General features: G+C 43.0%; 1 protein-coding gene across 5 annotated transcripts in view; it reads right to left on the reverse strand.

Moving 5' to 3' along the window:
• Positions 1–25,547, reverse strand: part of myo3b (myosin IIIB) — a 46,373-nt gene that overhangs the window by 19,813 nt on the left and 1,013 nt on the right. For 2 of the 5 annotated variants that reach the window (XM_088382301.1, XM_088382298.1), the window contains exons 4-26: positions 22,865–23,048; positions 22,696–22,716; positions 21,759–21,893; positions 21,553–21,657; positions 21,323–21,422; positions 20,804–20,880; positions 19,715–19,860; positions 16,526–16,591; positions 14,331–14,486; positions 12,713–12,797; positions 12,531–12,647; positions 12,062–12,166; positions 11,769–11,852; positions 11,487–11,689; positions 11,250–11,348; positions 11,070–11,184; positions 10,869–10,995; positions 10,527–10,737; positions 9,764–9,911; positions 7,874–8,027; positions 7,698–7,786; positions 7,493–7,622; positions 1,012–1,091 (exon numbers count right to left, since the gene is read on the reverse strand). In XM_088382301.1, coding sequence (XP_088238427.1) covers positions 1,012–1,091; positions 7,493–7,622; positions 7,698–7,786; positions 7,874–8,027; positions 9,764–9,911; positions 10,527–10,737; positions 10,869–10,995; positions 11,070–11,184; positions 11,250–11,348; positions 11,487–11,689; positions 11,769–11,852; positions 12,062–12,166; positions 12,531–12,647; positions 12,713–12,797; positions 14,331–14,486; positions 16,526–16,591; positions 19,715–19,860; positions 20,804–20,880; positions 21,323–21,422; positions 21,553–21,657; positions 21,759–21,893; positions 22,696–22,716; positions 22,865–23,048 — 2,737 coding nt within the window. Of the gene's footprint in view, positions 1–1,011; positions 1,092–7,492; positions 7,623–7,697; positions 7,787–7,873; positions 8,028–9,763; positions 9,912–10,526; positions 10,738–10,868; positions 10,996–11,069; positions 11,185–11,249; positions 11,349–11,486; positions 11,690–11,768; positions 11,853–12,061; positions 12,167–12,530; positions 12,648–12,712; positions 12,798–14,330; positions 14,487–16,525; positions 16,592–19,714; positions 19,861–20,803; positions 20,881–21,322; positions 21,423–21,552; positions 21,658–21,758; positions 21,894–22,027; positions 22,090–22,695; positions 22,717–22,864; positions 23,049–23,421; positions 23,614–25,547 lie in introns of those variants that run through there. The other 3 variants (XM_088382299.1, XM_088382300.1, XM_088382302.1) reach the window with 3 other exon arrangements.

Here is a 25,547-nt window from a genome sequence, read left to right on the forward strand (position 1 = left end):
GAGAAAGCGAATTTAAAAGCAAACAGTAAGGTTGAAACAAGTTTGCGGCCACAAGTGTCACATTGATTGCAGCGGGGTTTTTATTGTCAACCACAATAACAAACTACACTAGCTTGTACCCCCAACCCTAAAGGCTTTTCTCACTAGAATTTAATAGGATTTCATAGGAGAGGCAGCACTCTGTAATTAGAAAAAAAAACATATGTTAAGAGGGATTTTTTCCTCCTCTTAATAATATGCCCGAGTATGTTTCAGGACATGACTTGTGGATAATTGTCTGATCTAAAAGTATAATACAGTGAAGCATTGTTTACCTTGGGTGTTAGATTCCACGGCAACCCACAATAAGGCAAAACTCCAAAATATAGAAAAACCACATCAGCCCAATTGAAATGATGGATACTTGACATCAATGGCAGTGAATGAGTTGAAAAATATGAACAATGGAGAGAATGTAGCGCTTAACCTTTTCTATGGAACTAACATGAAGGCAGATTATGAAAAGGCCTTTATCAAATTTGAAATGATCAAATGGTTTTTAAATCAGTTATCCTAGTAAGGCAATTGGAAAAAAATTATCTGTATTAAATAGCACAGAAAAAACACCCAAAATGTTGGCCCACCGATGGTCAGAAAGTGATGAGAAAGTGTGTTTCCCAAGAAACATAACTAAAAAAAGTACATTAGTTTTATGAGATCATAACTGTTAAAAGTATGCTTAGGAGCACCGATTGAGGCATGTCGACTCTCTAATTTGGGGAAACCAACGTCTCCTTAAGCGGTCATAAACATCAGAAAAGTTGCAAAAGTCCTTTTAGGCTACTCGCACTAACTGCCAGATGGCATTGCTGCCTCACCACAAGCAAGAGAACAAACATAACAGGGTAGTCTATTAATGTGGCTACGCTTCACAGCACCATTTTTTTTTTTTTTATTGTGCTGCGTATGGCTGCAATGCCTGTGAGCAACTCGTAAAAAGCGGAACGCTCTCATATGCGACACGAGTCTCACCTTGGTACGTCCTGAGCTGAGCTGCGGCGGTAGAGATCGAGAGGCGGCGTTCACTCGGGCTCGGGCCGTGGCCAGATTGCCTGTCAAAAAGAAAGTCTCATATCTTTTGGTTTGTTTATAACACTTATTCAATTTAAGAATATCGTCGAGAAATACATCTCCTGAGGTCGTTCATAAACGAATGAGCTTGACTAAACTGAAAAGCATCATGGTTAAAAATTCATAATAGGCTTGATTTAATGTCACAGTGATGAATGTTTCCACTGTGTTAAGAATTGCTTTCAATAGCCACAGAGTAAATAAAATCAAAACATTATAAGCAAACAATATTTTTAGTAAATATAAAAAAATTAAAAAAATATTATTTTAATATTTTTTTCTTTTTTAGCAGATATTCTTTAAATAAATAAATAGAAATATTATTTTAAATATATGTTTTATCAGATATTCTTTGCCATAGACTGTTTGCAAAAATATTCTTCTAAAATAATGTTTGAAACAAATCATTTTGATATTTCTTAATGATTAAAGATGAGTGTTTTGATCACAGAACATATTCATATCTGAAAGCACCACAGTATTTAAAGAACTTGGAGGGGGGGGGGGGGGCGGTTCAAACATTTGCCCCCCTCACCTGTCCCTAATATTGTGGCCTGTGAGTGTCCATTCAAGGATGAGTACTCACATCCCCCGGGCGTGTTGTAAAAAGACAATTCCAAAGAAGCAGACTGCAGTTAGGAACGCAGCTGCGTGCACACCAGAGAGGATCTTCTGAACACAGCATATGCACGACAGTCTCAACCTTTCAAAGTTTCTGCACAAGATGTCCAAATGTTTTCCCTGGCTATATCTTCACAGGCTAAACTGTGATTAATAGCAGTGAAAGCAGCCTTTGAAGCAGGATTGTGGCATCAAAGTCCTAATCCATGGGTGGCAGGATTTTTATAATGAGTGGGAAGTATCTTAACACATTTCAAAGGCTTTACTCCATGAATAAACAATAGCTGCACAGATGTGCCACACACACCTTTGGAGGATACAAAAAAAAAAAAAAAAACATTCCACAAGCATCCGCATATGCTGATGAGCAAAACCTTTGTAAGTTTTGGAACATAAAACCTAAGTGACAGGGCAACAATTGCCCAAGCGCCAACCCGGTGAGCTTCTTTGTATTTGCGATGCATCTCAAGTGTAGGTTGTCACTGGCTGCTCCCCAATCCGAGATTGTGTTCGGGTGACAAATGTCAATCAAACACAGATATTACAATTATATTCAAATGGAACCCTTGAGAGCAGGTTGTTTGAATATCAAACACACAGCACACAATCACACCCAAACAAGGCTGTACAAGGTAAGCAAAGGCACTTCAAAAAGGAATCAAACGGTCTTTTAAGCTAGCAAAGAGTGCCGCTGCGACTTTATTATCGGCTAACTGAGTATTTATTCATCTTTATCAATTCATGCCTTTTGAGCTCCTGATGACATTTTACATTTATGGTGTTGATGGTGCTCTTGAAAATAGGTTCAAATAAAGTATTTGGGAGAAGAAAGCAAATCAAACGCTCCAATATAGCACAAATGCTAATGTCAATCAGAATGTGGTCACAATTTCTGGGGAAAAAAGGCCACCAACCCAATCATGGATTAAAAAGTGATTGAATTCCACTTGGGTCATTTGTTAATTGAACTTAAGAAACCACAAAACAACCAATTTTTGGCAGTTGTTTTGACCCAAATAATTGGACTCTTCATTTGAATATTCAAATAAACAGCCCCCCAAAAATGTGGTCATAATGACCCATAGTTGGGTTAGTTTATGACCCAATTATCTTTAAGAGTGTAGCATTGACTCAGTACTGGGTTAGTTATTTCCCCAAGTTAGTACTTTTAACCTGGCAATTTTGGTCGGGCTATGAATGAGAGGTCATCCAGTGTCCCGGAACAGTTCCACCTTGCAGTGTAAATAGTGGTGAAATTAGTCGTGTGCTCAGATCGGATTAAATAATCAGAGACACGTGCAATAAAAACGAAAAAAAAAGAAAAGACGAGCGGGTTAACTGTGTCGGATATATTGGCAACGCACGGGGCAGGGAGGGCCCCGCTCCAATTAGCCCAGAGTAAAGCTGCTTGGATTAATTGGAGTGGGTCTTGTGCAAATGAAGCCCGCTCTCCCCTCTCCCCATTAGCGCTGCTGGGCCGGATCATCTGAGCACATTTGTCATGATGAATTAGCGGTTGCGGGTAGAACGGGCTCGCCAAGTGTCACTGCGCTTTCACGCCTCTCACTTGCGTGACACCATCAAGGCGAGATGAAGGGGGGCTTGGCTAACTCCAACAGTGGTACCTAAGCCTTGACAAATGGACACTCGCTCGCTTTCTCGCCGTATTCCTCGGCGGGTCGCATTAATTCATTCTCGCTAGCGGCTTCGCTATCCCCTCCTGACGAGATGATTAGAGCGCGGGTTAATAGTCGGCATCCTCAAAGACGTCTGCCTCCCGAGACATGAAACCGAGGGAGCACCTGTGATGTCCGGCTTGAATGAAGACCTCCTCATTTAGATCCAGACGGGAACTTTTCTAATGAGGTGGATTATTAGAATTCAAACACAGACGAGCCTAAAAGGGGGACGAATTGTCCTTTGACAGTCGGGAAAGAGCTTCCTCCGAGTATCTATGTAGATAAAAAAATGTGGGGTGATTAAAAAGCTGAGAAGAAAGCGGGTGAAGCAAAGTAAAGGTCAAGGCGGGCCACGAAAGCCATGGATGTATCTCGTCCGGCATGGATCTTTAAATCCTGAACTGGGTTTTATAGTGTAACGTAGCAGATAGGTAGCAACTGCTTTGGCTAGCTACTTGTGTGTGGAGTCACTCCTAAACCATAAATGATCGACTGCCTGGCGTCATACTCACAAAGCGATGACAAGACAAAGAAGCCATGCTAAATGCTAAGCTAACCCAAACCTGGCAAAGCTAATTGGGCGAAGCACAATGTTAGAAAGTTGCTCCAAATGAAGTCATTGAATCGCAAAAGTGCTTTGCAAGGCAAAAATAAATATTTTGAGCCTTACATATGATATGATTACGTATGATGATGTCTGGTTTTGCAGATTTCCAAAAATGCCATCGTTGGCATCTCCGCATTCACTTTAAAAATGAAACCTGGCGAGACTCCCAAAGGGTGCAAAAGAAAGCTCAAGCTGGCATTTGTATTGAGCTTCTATTGACGAGAATAGTCAATGAGAGCGGGATTAAAAAGCAATCCCCCCCTGCACGCTTTTGTTGGACTCAGTGTGCGCCTTGTACTTCACAAGCCGGCGACGGAGCTGTCGACACGGGCGACAATCGCAGTGGTGAGGCTTCGCTGAGTGAGCAAGTCGGCCATCTCCCGCTCTCTTTTTGAACATGTGATCTGGAAACTCAACTCAGCAGCCAAGCAAATGAGATTAAAGCGGCCGTAAACCGCCCCCACCATCACCCACGATGCCGACGCCCTCCCCGTCCGCCTGGTGTTTGCTTGGGGGGGGAATGGGGGGGGGGGGGGGGTTAAATGGCACCCACCACTGTCAGAGCAGATCAATCATGAAATGCGTGGAGTAATTGGCTTTAAATGACAACACAGTGTTGCCTTGATCAAAGGATGTCGCAGCATCATGCGACTTAGAAAAGCCGGTGCCGTCACAATCCCACTCTTCAGCCATACAACTTAAATTGGAGAAGAAATTAAACAAAAGTCCTACTTGGGGAGAGTTACTCTTCCTCCTTCTGCCAAGCGGAATAGAAAAATGAAGAAAAGTTTTACTGAGGGAGAACAAAGAGTCAAATGTGTCATATGGCTGCATGAAGCCTGTCGTTTGCTCACAAAGGAGCTCTCTGAACACGGACAGAGACAAGATGAGAAGCAGGGCATGGGAGAACTGTCACTTCTGTACATGGAATCGCACTTGACGAGTTTGAACTTATAACCCCGGCGTTCTCTTCTAAGTATACGTTGGAAATTGCAAGATGAAGTTTGTTAATGAATATGAAACTAACGCCCACCCTGGTTGAAACCAGGTTTTATCCACCACGAGGGGGAAAGCAGCTTATTGCTCTGTGGGTCAGATCGGGTGGGGGGGAACACATTTATGAGGCTGTGACCACAGGTTCCTGAAGCCCTGGCAGGTCTGACCAATCTCCGGCCAATTTCAACTCTGTGATCCGCCTGATCTGGTAGAGGCTTGAGCGCTCAGGAATTTGTCCGTACAAAGATTTCCCATTTCCTCTGACAAAACAGCACCACATGTGTGAACTTGAAGGAAACACATTGTGTGCCGGGAAGGTTTTACTTTGCGGGGCCATGATAACCCCCCCCCCCCCCAAACACACACACACACACACACACACACACACACACACACACATAGTGCTCTCCTGCTGCGTCATTAGTCGCAGCATCACCATGAGTCGGGCATGCGAAATGAGCAGGTTTGAAAATGACAATCACTTACAGATTGTGTTTTAATGTAAAATACAATGAGGGGAATTAATGGTTCCAGTTTGGAATGTGTACCGCATACATCTGCAAGTTTGTTTCGTTTCTTATGATGTAAAATTGCAGGATGCGTGCCCCCTAGTGGCGATACTGAGGAGGCAGCCCTCCCTGGTTTGAAAAACAGATTTCATTGGATCGCCCCCCTCTCCGATAATGTTAATTTCACAGATAACAGTGAATATATAATAAGGAGTAAAATGTAAATTAATCCACCCCTCCCCTACCCAGGGAAAATATACCCTGAAGAATAGACTTCATTCTCTTGGTATATCTCTCTCGAAATGGCAGACGATCTTTTTTCAGGACTGATAAAATAGTCAAGTCTTTCATGTTTTTTTTTTTAAATGCGATGGTTTGCTATAAGGGTGAACACTTAAAAAAATAATCTGGTGGTGATTTTATATTTTCAATATTGTGATTTAAAGTGATTTTTTTTTCAAGATCCTCTTGTGTCTTAAACACAATACAAAATAAAACCTACAGACTGACTGAAATGTGTTGTTGTTTTTTCAAAGTTACAGATTATTAATACAAGATTGGCTGTGAAAATATTTTTTTGTTTTTCAGATAAGAACGGCCGCTTTTAATTTTCCTGAAAGATCAGCTCCTTGAGAAAGAAAGGGCAAGCCAAAAGCAAAGTGGCACCAAATGAAATAAACAGGCTTTTAGACCTAATTGACACAACGTCAGCAATAAACATTACAGCACATTTAAGTCTGCATTCACTTCCTTTGTGCATTTATGGGCTGTTCTTCTGTGAAGCTGTTAAGAGCCCCAAAAAAAAGCATCTGGGCTGAAGGCTCCCTTGTGCACAACCTGCCCGCTTCAAGTTTACACACATAGTGGAAATTTCTACCAGACTGGTAAGGTGTCTTTTGTGAGTTAAAGCTTTCCTTTAAATGCCACCAGGAGTCAAAATGGGCATTTACAGGTTCCTTAAAAAGAAACTAAATCATATATTGTGGCTTAGCTGAAATAAAAAAGGCGGGAGAGCGAACCCAATAATACAACACGAGCATTTGGGTGACCACCAGGCACCGGCTCGGCCTAATGACGAGCACATTACTACCGTTATTAAAACCAACAGAAAAAAAAGAGGTGGGAAGAGTTGCTTTTGTGTTGGCTAAATACGCTTTCTTCATCCCTCGGGTATTGGGAAACCCTTATCGTGAAAATATCCCGGCATCGAGCGGTGGCAATCCAAGAGGGACAGCTTAGTGAAAATAAAAACAGAGCGCCGCGCCGCGAGCTGAGCCTCTCCGGAGATAATGGCGAGTGAAGCTTTATCTGAGGACGGCGCACAGCGGCTCAAAATGAAAAGGGCGGACCGGAGTTGCGCGTCTTTAAGAAACCCACTTACCTGCACATGCAGACGACAGCACAATTTCCATTGCTATTGTGCGGCGATTCTTTGTCTCAGACAAAACTTTGCTGATACAGTGGTGCCTTGAGATAAGAGTTGAAATCGTTTTGTGGCCATTCTCGTAACTTGCATGTCAAATGATCTTTTTCCATTGAAATGAATGGAAATGCCATTAATCTGTTCTAGCACCCCAACCCAAAATACTTTGGTGGGATTTTTTTAAAGAAAACTTGCACTATAATATTGTACTGTATAGCAGAGTAATATCATAAACAGAATATAAAGAATTAAACATTTGGACTCAGCTATTTTATGATTTGCATATAATTGAGAGATTTCAGATTTTATATTAATTTTACTCAATACTCGGAAAAATATGTGATACATTTTTATTAACCCTAAAACTCTTGAATAAGAGCAGATGAACCATCAAATCATTTTTGGATAAAGAATAGGGGTTGGATAAAAAAAAAAAAAAAAAAAAGACAGCTCATATCTTGGGTCGCTCGTATCTTAAGGCACCACTGTATTATCGTGCTTTGCAAGATTTCCGTGTCTGTATTCGGCATTAAAACAAGGATCATACCTATTTTCGTTAAGGGGCTGGAGAAGAGCTGCTGCAGAAGTTTGTTCTCCGATGTTCTCAGAACCACAACAATGTCCGCGGGGAGAGTGTCTCGGTTTTTCTCCAGGAATCCGTTCACACTATACATCACCTGAAAATCAGATGGAATATAATCATCCAATTACACTTAAACCACAGGACAATTACTGAAGGGTCACAAAAATACCTTTCCAGCAAAATGGAGAATCCCAAACGAAAGCTCAACACGTTTGGGTATCCAAAAGTACTTGCAACGCAGATTGTCCTCAAACTTGTCTGTAAACATGACAGGACGGACAAATCTGTTACACTGAGCTGTGATTTTAATTTTCTATTCTTTGGCTGTTTTTGCTGCATCCTCACCCACTAAGGTGTGGTCAGTGGCCTGCGGGAAGCGGCTCTCCTCGTCCAGCAAGGACAGCAGACCCATGGGCTTCTGCAGGAACATGTCCAAGATGGGCCTGTTGTCTTCGTACTCCACCAGGCTGGCATCTATTCCCTCACTCTGGTACTCCATCTAACAGCCGGGTAATCTGGTTAATGAGTTCTCCAAATGACCCAATTAAACAAATATTATTTGTGCAAGGTTCTAATGGAGGAAAACACACAGCCGCAGTTTGCTGGAGCGACGGCATAATACGCTCTTTTTCCCGAACGCATAAAACGACTCAGAACTAACAAATAGTGCCACTTACTTATTCATAATTTACTTCAATTTGCAAATAAGCCAGAGTCCTTTCATACGATTGCATCTATTTAATTTCACATCAAAAAGTTGCTTTAAATATATATTTGGACTAATAAAGTGGAACCAATGGAACTAAACCACGCTCATGTATAAATCATGAATAAACTCAACAATACTGGAGACAAGCACAGCAAATGAAAATCCCGCGTGCGCTGAGCTGGAGGCCTACATCAGTCAAGTATTTATAGACGAGAAACACTGAGCAGTCAAATAATTATGTAATGATAGTTTAGATTTGTTTTTTATTATGCAGTATGGACAGACAATTCATCCCGTCTCGTGTCATATTATATTTACATTTATTTATGTTCATACCGTATTTGCCGGTGTACAGGTCGACTCGGTGTATAAGTCGACCCCCTAAAATTCGACGGAAATTTACGATTTTATGATATATCCTTTGTATAAGTCGAGCTCAATTGTTGCATTATATTAAACTTCAAAATTCAATATGCGAAATTTATTGACGAAATGTGTTCAAATTCCGGGAGGCCGTGCGCATGCGGCTGTTTATAAGCACCGCGGAGGAGATCGCGGCCGGCGAGCTCGCGCACGCCACCCGGCACCAACGGGAGGCCGGAAATAGCTCCAAGCCGAGCGGATCGGCACTTTATAAGCACCGCGGAGGAGATCGCGGCGCCTCATTGGACTTCCAGCGGCCGGCGAGCTCGCGCACCCGCCCGGCACATCCGGGAGGCCGTGCGCACGAGCCAAGTGGCCGAAAATAGCCCCCGCCGAGCGGATCGGCTGTTTATAAGCACCGCGGAGGTGGTCGCGGCGTCTCATTCGACTTCCAGCGGCCGGCGAGCTCGCGCACCCGCCCGGCACATCCGGGAGGCCGTGCGCACGAGCCAAGTGGCCAAAAATAGCCCCCGCCGAGCGGATCGGCTGTTTATAAGCACCGCGGAGGTGGTGGCGGCGCCTCATTCGACTTCCAGCGGCCGGCGAGCTCGCGCACCCGCCCGGCACATCCGGGAGGCCGTGCGCACGAGCCAAGTGGCCGAAAATAGCCCCCGCCGAGCGGATCGGCTGTTTATAAGCACCGCGGAGGTGGTCGCGGCGTCTCATTCGACTTCCAGCGGCCGGCGAGCTCGCGCATCCGCCCGGCACATCCGGGAGGCCGTGCGCACGAGCCAAGTGGCCGAAAATAGCCCCCGCCGAGCGGATCGGCTGTTTATAAGCACCGCGGAGGTGGTGGCGGCGCCTCATTCGACTTCCAGCGGGCCGCGCACTCGCGCACGCCGCCCGGTTCAAATTTTCTAAGTGCAACGCACAATGAGATGCATGATAAACGGCCTTGGTTACCATCACATTTGAAGCGATGAATACGAAGTTAAATTTTATGACTCGGTGTATAAGTCGAGGTCGATTTTTTTCGGTCGATTTTGGATCGAAAAAGGTCGACCAATACACCGGCAAATACGGTATTTATTTATTTATATTTATTTATATTTATTTATATTTCTTTCAAGTCACATATAAACTGTGCCTGGTGTCCATCTCACCTGCTCCAGATCAAAAATATGCTGGTTGAAGTAAAACTGGATCTGCTCGTTGGCAATGTTGATACACAATTGCTCAAAGGAGTTCTTCTTGAAGTTTTCGAAGCCAAAGATGTCCAGGATTCCCACATTCATGCCGCTCTCCGCGGCACTTCAAAGCAACAACAACAACAAAAAGCGGGACAAACAAACTTATTAGAACACAGCGTGCAAATCCCAGCAGCCATTTATGTTGATAAAACTTTCATGACAATCCAAGTTCAACCCAAATACTGTTTTGCCCACTGTTGGGAAGTCATAAACACAGGAGTGGGGGGGAAAAAAAAAAAAATCAAATCAGCGCATCATCAATGGTTCTGCTTCTCTGCGTATTGACTTAACCTTGTGTCAATTTGAAACTTTGAGTCGTGATTTCATAATGTGTCCTCCAGCGAGGTCACTTCCTGCCATCGCTATCGGGTTATTAATGGCAATGAGGCATACCAAAAAGAGACGAGTAGAATCTAGTTTTTGACGTATGACGCACATATTTATGAAGGAACTCTTTCGGATCAATGAACAGCCTCTTTGTAGTCTCTCTGAAGTCTTTTTAATCATCTGAAGATTATTTTCACAGCACGCAATCGGTATCAAAAATTTATTAAAACTTTTTTTCTCTCGCATTTATATTCTCCTCTGCGTTTTTGCGCTGATGACTTCTACAAAGGTCACCGGCGCTTTGCGAGAACATCCGCACGGATATTCATCACCCACACGCTTGGCTCACCAATTGCTCATGTCGGGCTGCAGCAAGGTGTTGATGCGGTTGACGATCCAGCTGAACAGGCGGCCATAGAGCGCTTTGGACATGGCGTCTCGCACGTCGGCCGCTTTGTCTACCGTGTTGGTGCGGATGATAGTCTCGCCCCTGGTGACCACACACTGGGAAGTCAGAGCCTCCTGGAGCTCCTCGGAGCCGATGTTGAGCAGGGAGGCAGCTGGAGAGGCAAAGAAGAGGAAGGCTTTGATACGTGCCTTGTGGGACTTTTTATCCTTTTTATTTTCAGTGTCTTTGTGACTGCCTGTGTCGATTAAAAATTAGGAAAAATGAGCAACCGTCACGTCTCACCGTTCTCCAAAGCTTCCGAGTTAGGCACCTCGCTCTTATCGGTTTGGTGTTGGGATGTGATGGCGGCAAATTCTATGTTGCCGGTGTTCAATATGGCCGAGAGAATCCTGTAAACAGAGTTGACTTCCTAAAATAGAGAAAGCAAAAATAGGAGGTGAAACAACCAACATATGCGAATTTAATGTTGAAAGACCGAAAGACCTCTTCGGTAAAGCCGATGTTCCGGAAGCATTCCTGGATGACTTCAAACTGCTCCTTGTACAGTTTGCTGGAGATAATGTCCTGCATGACTTTACGGTGTTGGTTGTCAATGTACCTGCGCAATTGTTCATATTAGCGAGTGAAGTGGAGCTTGGCGGCATGCGGTAGGGTGGCACCAACCTGGGAGGTGTCCCGTCTGGCAACCTGTAAGTCTTCAGCTTATCTTGGTGGTAAAGGCCAGCGTAGATGTAATAAAAGATGTGGAAGTTCTTCTCCTCCCTGAGAGACAAACACAAGTGACAGGTTAAAAAAAAAAAAAGGAGCCGTGAAATGATTGTGTTCAAGAGCCAGAGCACTACTTTTGTTTAAATCAATACTTTTAGTAAAAACAGTGAAAATGTGCATGGTGACACTGACATGGCCTGTTTGATGACCCTGGACTTCTCCAGCAGGTACTCCGATATTTTGGCACCGATGACGGCTCCGGTGGGCGTGAATTTCATCTCCAGGTACTTTCCGAAGCGGCTGGAGTTGTCATTGATTGCCGTGCAGGCGTTGCCGAAAGCCTCCACGAGAGGATTCACCTGCAGGATCTTCTCACGCAATGTCCGATTGTTTGCCTAAAGACAACAAAACATCTTTTTTTTCCCAATCACTTCTAAAGGTAGATTTACAATAATTGGTCATTGGCTAACATACCTTTCCTAAAAAGGTGAGATGTTGAACAATCAAATGAGCGCTCTCGGTTTTACCAGCACCACTTTCTCCACTGATGATGATGCACTAAAAACAAAGAGACCCATAAATAAATTTAAAAAAGAAATTACACTATTTATATCAAGAAATATACTTTCAACCACATTCTTGTCCACCTATTCCAATTTGTGAGGTCAGAGAATGCAATTTCTACCTTAAGGCAGGTGTGTTCAACCTGAGGCTCGGGGGCCCTTAGGGTACCCAATTTGAGAACCAGTGTTCATGGAGTGCTGTACCTGATCTTTGCAGAATGTCACCATGCTTTGGTAGGCTGCATCGGCAGTTGCAAAGATGTGAGGTGGGTTGTCGGCCCGCTTCACCCCGTGGTACAGCTTTGAAAACTAAAACGAGACAGTACAAAAAATATATGCAAGATGAGAAAAAAAAAAAATTGTCACTTGAAATAGTGGCAGGTGTGTGCTGACTACCATTTAACACGAGTTTGAGCGTGACAAACATGCTAGTTATAACAGAGTACACATAATAATAGTAGTAATAATAAATAGTAATAAAATCAAGTAACGTAATGAATAAATAAATTAAATAAAAAATGAATAAATAAATACATACACATAATTGTTATCTTAAATCAATAATTAAATAACCCATTTATTACTTTTTGCAACATTTTCTTCTGTGTCGTGTGCTGCGGGGTTTTGTGCCTTGGCTTAATAAAATTTCGGAAACTTGACCTGAGTCACCAACCTGTGGAGAGTAGATGCTAAGGTTCTGGAAAGGATTGAGCGCAATGAGGATGTCACCCACGTACGTGTACACCTGTAGCTCGGCATACCTCTTGTGGAGATGGCCAATAATGATCTCCTGCAGAAAACACGTTACCCTTAAGGAACATCGATGGGCTTTGAGGTAACCGCGTTAAATCTCACCTCATCCAAGAACTCCAGGTTGACCAGATCGTCATCGGCACTGCTCTCTATGACGAGCGTTTTACGAGTATTGATGCGTCCGTGCCTGAAACGTATGAAAGCGAGGACGTGATCATGCCGGAAGCTTCTCTTAAGCGCACTTTCGACAGGCTGAATGGGACATATGGGTCACTCCTTTGTGGTCCTCCCAGGGGAGGGCGAGTGAACACACACTCCAGCTGTACTTCATTCCACCATCTTGACTCCTCACAGCACAAAAGAGCTCCAGTGGGTATAAAAGCTCAAGGGAGATCAAGAATGTGTCAAATAGGCATTCTAGTGAGACATCGCAAGCACAATATTAGGAACACCAGGCCCATCTGACGAGAGCTGCGTTAAATAATTGACACATGCAGGCATGTATTCTTTATCCTGTATGAAAAACAACATATGGCTGCTGATTATAGAGTCTATGTGTAAATGATATTATAACCTGGTTTGGATGTCTGTTTTGATCTTTTCCGCATGTTATGAAAATTTGCCTGAGGTCATGCGTCACTTCCTCCTCTGCCTGTATTTCATATTCTGAATGGACTGCTGACACAAAGCCACGGATGGAGTGAATGCTCATCAGTCTACGCGACTTCTGCCGTTCGGCTCCTTTGAAGATCCCAGTTTTGCACCTACAGCAGCTACTTTTAACTTCGCCATGTCTTTATTCTTCTTATCTGGATTCATTGTGTGCCCGATCTGCGGCACGAGAGACTAAAGCGGGCGAGCCCAGTTCTCGCCCTACAAGCTGCTAATCCCATTATCCACTTTCACTGAGGACAGGAATTCGGGATCAGGCTCAGGCAGCGGGCTGCAATGCTCTCGGGAGTAAACAGAGTTGGCACCACATCAAAACACTCAGTCAAGGACAGGCTTGGTGAACTCCTTCGAGAGGGGAAACCAGTGCAAATATCGGCTTTTTTTTTTAAGTCAAAGACAGACGGCTGTCTTGAGTGTACAATTCAATGACATGCAATGCACAAGATGTACATGCAAAAAAAAAGAAAAAAATTCACCTTATACATGCGTAAGTGGTACTAATTCATCACAGTGTTTACTATTACTGCGGTTGTAATTTGGAGTGGTTAAGAAGTAATTAGACTTAAAGTGAACATTAGCTTTTTAAAAGTCATTAAAGACTCGTTTCATTGTGTCCCCACTATTTACCTCATTAAGTAGTGCCAAAAGACATGATGAGTTATGATCATTTTCCGTGATCACTTTTAAACCTGTACACACCATAAACTAGTAGGTAATTAATTACCTATGTGTATTTCAGCTAAAATCAATTACATGACACAATCAGATGAACTTATTCTTTGTGCTTATAGCTCTCAAGTCCACTTGCATGAGTGTATTTATTAAAGTGTGGTTAGTCAGCAACAATCATTGGCACTGAATTAGTCACACTCCCCTAACTTCTTTTTAATCACATTCTGTGACGTCCTGCTTATCGTCTCAATGCAAAAAAAAGATGAAAGCCTGCCCCCTACTGGAGTAAAATATGTTCACCGGTGAGTTTTTCTGGAGCGGCAGCTTTGTCGTGTTTGTTGAAATGTCTTATGAGAGCAAAAGAAAATAGACTTACTTAGTTCTGGCCGCACATCCCACTTCTTGCTGCTCTTTGATAAGAGCCGCCAGCTGCTGTCGAAGGGCCACATCTTTGCCGTGGGCCTGTTTGATGAAAGGATGCTCCAGGAGATGAGTCACTGACGGACGTGCCTCGAAATCCTTTATCAGACACCTTGAGAGCAGACAAAAAAAATGACATGGTTACCTCACAGGAGTCACAGTGCAGAATAAACCCGGCGATGATGAGCAATCACCCGAACATTGAAGCAAACTAACAGAGGCGTTGTCGCTTAGACAGACCTAAACAGCAGAGGGTGAGCGCCTTAAAAGTGTGAGTGGCTAATCTAGTCAGAGAGCGCCACATGGGCGCTGTCACCATGGCCCCGTAGTCCAAACAAGCCCTGCCAGGGCCCAGCAGAACTTCCTATCTGGGATGTGCAGTGTTTGCCTGAGCAGGGTTTTATAGCTCGCACCGTACATGTGCACATTTTCAGAGAAGTGCGATGAAAATGGGATTAAGCAAAGTAAAGAAAGAGCTGAAAGGTTTTGAGGCCACATTGCTCTCAATGTTAAATTACAATTGGAGAGTGGTGCTTAAGCAAAAACAAAATTGCCAAAATCTCTTCTTTTGCTTTCTACTGTGGTAAGCAAAATAACCATGGAATCAAGTACAATAAATTTAATTGGCTAAAAATACAAAGTACAATACTAAATGACTGAAAATTGATATGAAAAGCTTTAAATGTTCTGAAAAGTTTTAAAGTTTGTAAAGCCATATCTAACTGGAGTAGCGAACTAGCGTGCAGCTATGTAGTTGTTTTCATATTAGCGCGCTTCCTTTTTTCACCTTGCTACAACAAAACACAAAGTAAACTTCACCAAAAATATCATGATCAAGAAACATGTACACATACATGACAGGCGCCCGTTCCATTCAACAACAGTCATAGATGTGAATTGGTAGATACGACTTACTCCTTTCGAGCTGCGTGCCTCCAGCGATGCTAAGCTAAAGCCAACATGGCCGCCACACGACATCTCTGTTAGCCTGCTCTTTTCTCTTCAAAATGGAATTTTAAGCGGACAGGACACTATTTTGCATTTAAATATTAAAGGGTTCTTTTCACTGATTAATAAGGGCTTTTAAGTGGACTGGACACTATTTTGCATTTATATATTAAAGGGTTCTTTTTACTGATTAATGTTAAGAGGGCGAATCCATGTTCTTCATTTACCTATGCAGCTAAAGACTCCAACAACACTAAACAGACGCAAGATAGCAAGTAAACAACCATCTAATTCAAAACACCTAATCTCGTTTTTCCCCCTCTTTTTTTGTGCTTTTAAAGTTAATTCCATGAATTCATTAGTGTCAGGACATTAAGCAGCAGAGGTTTGCCGCTATTAGCAGAGCGGCGCTGGCGGGATTGTGAACGGCGAGCTACTTTGTCACGCGAAGTCAGCTCCTTGGCTGCACAAGTGTAGACAGGGCTGATGGATTTATTATGCCGGGAAAACAGCCTACTCACACGTTTACCTACACACACTCAAGATAGGCTTCACAAACGGTCTGCAGAACCTGATAACATTGTCCAGCCGCCTCGCATTGAACTCTGTTGGGCTTGTTTGTTTGATGAGATGAATGCTGAGGTCACGTCACACAATCCATTGTTTGGAAATGGTAGCAATGACACAGCATAGGTTGAAAAGTATTAAAAACTCTTGAATTTCAATCCTGCCTAATCAATACCATACAAAGCTCTTAAAGCAGACAGCCCACTGTATTTATTTGTCATTTACTCCCTCACAAAGCATCAAATAATTCTCCACTCAAATGGACTTCCTAATTCCAGTTGTGGCCGGCACACTCCTGTAATAGACATTAAAGTTATATATTTGGAGCAGCAGGTACAAGGCAGCAATGATGTTATAAGCTTTAACGGGGGGAATGAAAAGTTATTTATTGGTCTCTGATAGAGGTAATAATTCACGTGAATGACTTTGTTCCCCCGTGGCAGATTTACACAAATGAAAAGTCAATGAACACAAAGCCGCGAAAGGTTGATAGAATCTGCTTTGGGAAATATCTATTTCAGATCTCTCCGCATTAAAACGCGCATTGTTGTTTATTCATTGGGGATTTTATAACTAACAATTTTAATTAGTATTCGTCATGGAAATACAGATTTTAATGGCAAGCTTGATACTTACTGGCCAATGAAATGACAGAAGCTTCTGCACCATTTCTCTGGATTTTGCAAGGTAGGTGATGGATTTCTGAAAGAAAATCAGAAAAGATCAAATAAATAAATAAAATCAACTCTCATCAGACTGGATTTTCAATGACATGACAGAGGCAGAGTATCTTCAGTCAGCTGACAAATGATGGCTGGCACATGCTCAGAGGGATTTTTTTTGGGGGACGACTTGGTGTCTGTCCAGCTTTATAAGTGACTCAGTGTGTTCTTGGCACTCGGCATCTGTGACCGGGAGCTCCAAGTTATGGGAATGAGTCTCGCCTCTGTCAGCAACATTCACGGAGGCCATCTGTAATGAGGCCAGCAGTCTTCACATGCTCTCCGTGACAGGAACAGTGGGGGAGTTTAGATGACGAATAACGGCGGGGCCGCTAATCATTTAGGTACCCGGATAGTACAGCAGATTCTTTTTAGGTGACAAAGCCAGCCAGTATGTTCATTTTTAGCATAGTCATCACCTCCTGTATGTCTAAGAAAGCCGCTTGAGGAAATTGTCCCCAAACAACCCACGGGAAGACATACATACAAGTGTTCCTTTTTTGGGAGGAAAATCTGTCATTCGAAACAGCTCGGCACGATAAAGAATTCAGACAGACGATCTTATGCAAAAGTGCAGATCAAAGTGGATGCTCTAATGTGAGCCCGCCGCAGACGCGTTGTCGCCTTGATGTCGTAACACACTTGCTTAGACGTTAGTGCGTCGAGAGAGAAACGCGCACGCACCGCCGATAACGCTCTCAAAGTGCGCTTATTGTGCTCGGGAAATTCAGGCACTTTTATTTGTACCTTTTGAGTACTGGTGAGAGTGGAGGCTCATATTGTAAACATGAATGGCTTATTCAAATCACGGGCCGGGCTGTCAAATCTTTCCTCGGTGTGGATTGAGGCAAAATCAGAGAGAGGTGTCAACGCTACTTGACGGCTGGCGCTAAGCCTCGCAGAAAGACAAAAATGAGACCAAAGAAATATTTTAGCACGGTACTCAGTATGCAGTTTTCATAATCCTCCACATCCCACAGGATGTTATATATCTCTTGTGCTTGCCTGCGTTTCATTAAAAAAAAGAAAAAAAAGAAAGAAATACAGGCCATCAAAAACAATATGTGAGCCTGAATTATAATGAGATGAAATTCTGCCTTGGTAAAGATAATAAGTGTTTGTACTTAATAGTTTTGATTGACACACCGGGAGGGAGATTAATTGTAGTTTGGAGTAGTGTAGAAATGTGCTAATTTAATATACTATATAAGATTCCATAGCTGAATCCGGTTAGGAATTTTGGTCCGAAACCATAAAGTGTGTCACACTACACAATGCAAATATTTGAATATACTACAGGAAATTTGTTGAAAAAGTTGACGAAGAATCCATCGCCTATTTAGCCAATTGATGTCTAGGTGTGCTAAGTGTGTCTGGGCTGTGACGTCTGGCCCCACCTAATATCCTCACCCCTCCCACTTGCTCAAAAATATTTGAGTCTTTGTTGTTTTTGTCGTCAATTCATGTTCTGTCTCCCCCTGTTGGTCATTAGGTGTAAGTTATTTTTGGACAGATTTCAACTGAATTTGCTTGCTCTGTCCATGAGCATGAGCAAAATATTCCGATTGGGAAAAAGGTGATGGAAGACTGGTTTCCACTACATTGTGAGTTTTGAAATTTTTAATGAGCTCTTAAGGAGCGGAAAAAAAAAAAAAACTGTTCCTCAGTGCCCCTTTATCTTGTCACGACTCCACTTATCATTTAATTTATCTCCTCCCTCCCTCCCTCTCTCACATTGACATCCACTTTAGATAGATGCATGTTACATATTTCTTCCATGATTGGACCCAACAAACAACATTGGCCATCTTCGTTTCTAACCATCACATAGTATTATGCCCCCCGCCCCCACCACAACCACCACCACCACCACACACACACGCACGGTTTGATGTTGCATGGACAATGCGAGGCAGCGCACCGGAGAGAAAACCGACTCGAGATATTAACCTGGCGCACATTTAAATATCAAAGGCCATATTTGTATTTGTAATTAATTTTGCAGTTGATGATTTTTACAACTTTACCCTCTGACATGCTCCATTACCTTCACTCATGGATATTATGAGCTCACATCTGTCAATTACATCGTAGCAATTCATCAAATAGAGGCGGGAAGATGGGGAAAGATAGAGCAACCGTAGCGGGCTACCATTTAAACACGCTGCACGGACGTGCGAATGTTCTCCGAGCGAGACGAGACCGGGCGCGAAGGTGACCCCTCCCGGTTCATGGCGCTCACAGGATCTTTATAGCCTGCTGGGGTTAAAGTCACTTCCAGCTGGGCACAAATTCCCATCGCACAGCCGTAACAATGTTATTAGATACTGTAATCACACCGGCGGGAGCGAACAGACTGATGCAGATGGATGCGGGGACTAAAATAATTCAATCGATAATCCAATCAGAGAGTATCGGTCAATATTCTTTCAAAGTGAGAACTTGATTGTTGTGTATTTTCTTAGTAGAGTTTTACAACATATATTCTATACAGGAATTATGTCAGTTAAGTCACACTTTAGCAAGTCAAGGACGTAGCTTCACCTGTACCTTGTGAAGCATTGAATAAGAAAAAAGATCAAGTTTTTACAATCATTAAACGCCACAAAGATGAATTCATCCGAGCCGCTCATGAATCACTGCGCAGCCGCACTTCAAACTCAAAGGTGGAACACATTTCCGTATTTGGAAAGTCATTCATATACGAGTCATCATTTACATCAGATTTCTTGGCCATTTCGTCTGCCGTGACGCAGTGGCGGCAAAAATATATTTGAGATAAATGACATGTTAACAGAATCATTTCACGGTTCAACACGTTTGCGGTGATTCATACGGCAAGCATCGCTGCACGGTCGCCGTTTCCCTACAAAAGGGCAAACTATCTATTTTGATTCCGGCAGGTACTCGGAAAGAAGGAGCCTAGACCGGCTGACTTGGAGAGAGAAAGAGAGTGAGAGGCGGCGCACACCCTGGAATGGAGATCATCACCGATGCAAATTGCAATCAGACGCGGATGATTATGTGATTGTGTACATTAAAAAAAAAAAGATTAACTATGTGTATCTACAGTAAGCTCGTGGGCTCCCTCTAGTGGGCTCACCGTGGGATCTTGAAGAGAGCTTTGACTGGGTGCATGTCAGCCAGCGGGGGATCTCCATCCGCAAGCTCGATGGCGGTGATGCCCAGAGACCACACGTCACAGCGGGCGTCGTACGTGTAGTCATACTGCTGCTCACAAGCTATCACCTGGTAACAGATGTACACGCGACATGAGATCACCACAAAGTCTATTTTAAAGTCAGACATTTCATGAGGCAATTCCTTGTCCAACACTTAATTTGTATCTTGGCAAAATCTTCAAGACTGTGCAGAGAAACTCTGGAATGAGTTTCAAAGAGGGGCTTTGCTGCCATCTTGTGGTATCTAGAGGTAGTGACTAAACCTTTTTCTCTATATAATCCAAACAACGACAATGCACGGCACATTATGAGCTCTTATATATTCTGCAGATGTACCTTAAGTCATAAAATTATTTCTGCATTAAATTGAGTAATCAATCAAGGCTCTAATGATGTGAAATTCTTGGCAGAACATTACGACACCCATTTTTCATTTTGCTTAAAAAGCTGACAGAGAAAGGATTTACGCAACCATGTAACAATATTAATTTGCGCACTGCAATCATGCATGTGAATTAGCAAATTACCACGGGAGCTTTAAAAGAGACATCATAGCGATAACACAAAGCTGCTTTAAATGCGATCAATTGAATGCTATCAACACACCGGTGCTTGATTAACAACCAAAACAAAACCCACAACAATCCATCATCAAACCTGTCTTTTTTATTATGATGAAAAGCCCACTGGGATCGGAAATGACAAACTGCGCATTTACTGGGCAGTTGAGTGAATCTCCCAGTCAATAATTATAATTGACACAGCTGAGTTTATTCTAATGGCCCCCGAGGTGCTTTTCTTACAGCCCCCATCATGGCACTTCATTTCTGCCACGGAGAAAGTGACGGGCCGCGGTCTCCCAGCTATTAACCTTGGGATGACCTCAAGGGGTGCTCCCGTGGAGGGGAATACATAATGACACGGGGGAGAGGCGTACAGAAATAGCTCAAGCTCACACTCCTCCTTTGTAACGATTCATGTCGGACATTTTGGAAGCAAAAGTAACTGACCTCAGGTGCCATCCAAAATGGAGTCCCGACGGATGTGTTCCTTCGCAATCGTGCGCTGGTCAGCTGTGCTGAAACTCCTGAAAAATGAGGAATTTTAATTTCAAAGCGATGAGACAAATAGTTGCGTTAAAAAATAAATATGATTTGCTGAGGGAGCCTGCCAAGCGGTAACAACAAAAGGCCTGCGATCATTTCAATTAATGTAGGACAGATTTTTATCAGCATGAGTCCACTTCATCTCCACGACACAGAGGATATAAACACGCCTGAGGGATCCGGAGTCATTTACCACAACAGCTTTCTTTTAATATGCAAAATAATGCAATTTAAACGAGCAATAATAGCCTCGGGTTAAAGCTGCAGTCCATGAAATCAAACGACATCATGGTGACAAAGGAAGAGATCTTTAAATTTGGGATTTATTTACAAAGTCACTTCATTTGGGTGCACCAGCTCAAAAATGCTTTTGATTATTAAAATGTTTTCATTTCTAGCACAGAATGAGCAGAAAGACATTACCAAAGTCAACCAGCTTGACTCCTCCCTCAGTTGTCAGAAGGATGTTATTGCCCTTGACGTCACGATGAATAATTCGGTTGTTGTGCAGATGCTGGAGACCCTTTCAAGACAGAGAACATTTACGATTAACGCAAGCGTGATTGTTGTGCAAAACAAATGAAGCCAATCGAAGAAATTACATTGATTGTGGTCTGTTAGCATGTAGATTCGGGCTAGCATGAGCGGCTTACCAGAAGGGCGCTGTATAAGATGTACGCGATAACAGGCTCCTGTAGACGCTGGCCTCGCGTCAGCAACCCTTTGATGAGCTCCGTGACGGAACCGCCATTGCAGAGCTGTGGAGGAGAGAGACAATCTGATCAAATCACCACTATCCTGTCTATTATCATTCATAAAAAAGATGGACTCCTACACAATTTGTGTTTTTTTACATTACCTCTAGAACCAGCCAGAGCTGACCACCCGACGCATTTTCCGACTTGTAAAACATGCCGTAAAACTTGACCACATTGGGGTGGTTGGACAGAGATCTCAGGATGTTGTATTCCGCCTCGATCTCTTCATCCACATCCTTTTAGCAACAACAGAAAAAAACAATTTGCTTTATGGTTTAAAGTTATATGTTGTATGCGCCCCCACTAGTCTAAACACGGCAGTTTAATGACAATTGCGTTTGTGGAATAGAAGTTAAGAAGCAACATTTACCTGTTTTTATACATCTCAGGGGCGGCCATTTTGCTTTCAGGTCCCAACCAATCACGGCTCACCAATTTTCTAAAGCTGAGCCGTGATTGGTTGGGAACTGCAAGTGTGATGTCATTTTTAGTCAACAGCATGTTAAATTCATAATCCACAAATGAAACATTATTAAGAACACTAGTTGGGCTGCACAGAACAAAAACAACAAAATAAACTTTCTGGGTTTACTTCCCCTTTAAGATTGCCCCCCCCCCCCCAACAGTTTTTAAAATGTTTTTTCCCAAGCTATTTTTGTAGGCTATATCACTATATCAATCACTGACTGAAACACAAGGACAAAAACAGAAATGGTGAACCGAACTACTCCTGCAGGTACTTTTCTATTGAAGGGCAAAAGAACTCCTCTCTGGATGTCTTGTGTGATAATGTCAGGCAGAGGGATGAGACAGGAGACTGCCGCATCCCAACGGCCATCAAGGGCAGAGTCATGGTGGCTAGCTTGCGTCATCCGCTCAGTGGAACAAGTCGAAGTGAGACACTAAATAGACCTTATCACACAAACAAATGAGCAGGATACGGCTAAAGCGGGAGCTACCACAAAATTAGAACAAGACAAGACATGAATTAAAAATAGTAGCTGGGGACACAAGTACGCAGTGTGAAGGCAAACTTACTCTGTTGGTGTGCCTTATATGCTGTGAAAAGGCCGTTTTAAAAGTTTTATGTCAAAAACTCAATTACTCAATTATAATTTCAGGATGAACCTGACATGTATTTCATTTGACCTTCTCTAAAGTTTTCAAATCATGTTCAAAATATTGATTCATGTACAGTGAAACTTACATTGATAGGATCCAACACTTTGACTGCCGCCTGACTTCCATCCTTCTTGCTGATCACCCGGTAGACTTTTCCATACGTCCCTTTACCGATTGTCTCCACAATGTCCCAGTTATCAGATGGATCTCCAAGGTTCTCCAGGCCAATCATGCTGGATTTGTAGGGATACACTCCATACAATGACCGCCTGTTGTCAGAAAAAGATGAAACAGTGCAGTGAACGCTTTTTACCAATTTGATGTTTGATCGCTACTGTTAAAACATCGCCCGTGTTTCCTCTAAAGTTCACTTTTTCCTATGAACAAAATTTGACATTTCATAGAAAAAACTGCTGTTGCGGAAAGAACTGCAGACGAGATTTTACAGTCTCAGCGCCACATAAAACTAAAGAGAAGCCGGCGAGGAAAGCAATAAAGTATTTGCAGTGGAACATGCCAGTGTTCCAAAGAGCAGTACATTTATTCCCACGAGGCATCGGTTCCATTGCCAAACAACAACTCTCTCCGCCCGGCACTACATCAGCAACGCTAAGGATGACAACCGAGTGTTTCTGTACTTACATGGCAGATGTTACTTTCTTCTGATTCATTGGCGCCAGGAAGAGTTACGTCAAATGTTTTGTCATCATGATACAAACAGCGAGAGCAACAAGCGATGTTTGACGGAGGCCGGCTTAGCGCTGTCCGCTGGGACGCGTCCTCCTCCCCTTCCCCGCAGGAGTGCAAATCTCCTCAAGACGAATTGGATTAGCATTAGCTTGACATGCGGCAGTGTGAATGAGTAGCTAACTTTCACTGCACGTGCTGGCACAACACGGTGACATCACATCAGATGGTTACAAATTCCAAATGTTTAAATTTTTTCAATGCCGCTCGGTTATGTGAAATCGGTCTAGCTAAAAAAAAAAAAACATTAGGGAACAAATGATTTACGGCCTTCAGGTATGTAAAAAAAACACCAGCATGAATCACGCTGTTGTGACCAATGATGCCAAGTCTGAAGAGTCAACGAGGTCCCGAATGTCCTCAAACAATTTGATGAATGGAGAAACGCCTCGGTCATGTTGTGACATTCCACATGGTCCCAAGAGACATGATGGAGAGGAATGTTTGTGCGGACAATCCGCCAGAGGCGTTGTGACCCTGACGGCTTGATGTGAACAGTTATCAAGTCTCAGGGGGGAGGACTCATCGGCCATTCGCGAGGATGCTTTTATGAACGACGGGGCGCTCTAGGTGAGTAATGCAGACATTACATGTAGATACACCGTGAGGCTCGTCTCGCAACTAAGCCAATTCAACAAATATCCTTCATGCTTGTCCTTCAATGAGCAACTCGCATAGTGATGCAGCTCGCATTTAAATAACTTCCCGCTAATCCTCCATCTTGAGTTATCCATCAATGCTTGGGGGGGGGAGTTAATCGTCTACCTTAAATCGCTTCCTGAATGATGTTCTGCATTTAGCTTATCAATCAAACAAACGCAAGCCGGTCCACCACAACATCATCAATCTGCAGCAAGCTAAGAAAGTAATTTTTTTTCCCCCACTTGAAGCAATTATCACGCATGACAAACAATAGCAGCCATTTTTCATTTGAAGTTGAACTCATTACAAAATGCTTAAGAGTAATTAAAAAACACAGCCAAGTGGTAAATACCTGCGTCTGTGAAAGTGTCCCACTCCGAAATGATGCAGGCCGATTCATACTAAACTATGAGGTTAAATAATTCAGAGGCAATTTGGGACCTGATCTGCAGTTGAGTTAAAATATTCAAGTGGCAGGTGTATGCTCTCATAATGGCCGCTGATATGATGCATCTCGGGTTGCGTGCGGGTAACTAGGAAGTCGATGGCAGGGGCTGGGGTCACATGACTCCTCCTGCTCTGGCAACCTCGAGTAAATAAAGTCCCCATTTAGGTGGTTTACACGTTGTGGTGACATGAAGAGGTTTTGCGGTTGTTTCAGCAGAATAAAATAAAAAAATAAAAATTGTTTTTAGTACTATATATAGTAATTTAGTAATATATATATATTATTAAATTATATTTTGCTGAGTTTTTTTCGTAGCTGCTGCCTGTGACATTTTAGCGGAAGTCAAGAGAAACTTGTTGAGAGGTAAAAGTCACATGTGGCTGATTGAGAACAGGACACCGGTGACACCACATGCTCAAGTTACCCGCCATTGTTTACCTCCCTGCAACAGAACAATACAGTAGCCGCCATGTTTTGGATAAATATTTGTGAGGAGAGAAATTGTTACAACGAACGGTCGTGTGAGCAAATACTGTAAAAAAAAAAAAAATTCTTCCACCATAATAACCTTGCACAGCACTTGACTTGTGTACTTAATGTTGTGGCCAGTGTGTGCACATGATTGCCTGGTTCAGTTTGAGTAATCTAATTTTCTGCTTCCAACAATCACGCTAACTCACTCGCCGTTTGAAGCCCGGCGGGAACGGCACGTTGTTAATTGGTCGGTAAGTCCGTGGCGAACCCCCCCTCCCTTCCCCGTGAACTATTTAATCCTTTCTAAGGGGATATGAAGAGGCTTTACGGTAAACCTTAGCAGCCACGAGTTGGGCTACAGTAACTTGCCCTTGTCACCCGGAGTAACCTAAAGACTCACATGAGCACATGGAAACTGTTTGCTAAATATAGTTTAAGGTCTAGACTGGAACATGCA

Source organism: Syngnathus floridae, chromosome 8 (genome assembly GCF_059516105.1).
Source record: "Syngnathus floridae isolate MCC-2025c chromosome 8, RoL_Sflo_1.0, whole genome shotgun sequence".
In the NCBI taxonomy this organism is placed as follows: Eukaryota; Metazoa; Chordata; class Actinopteri; order Syngnathiformes; family Syngnathidae; genus Syngnathus; species Syngnathus floridae.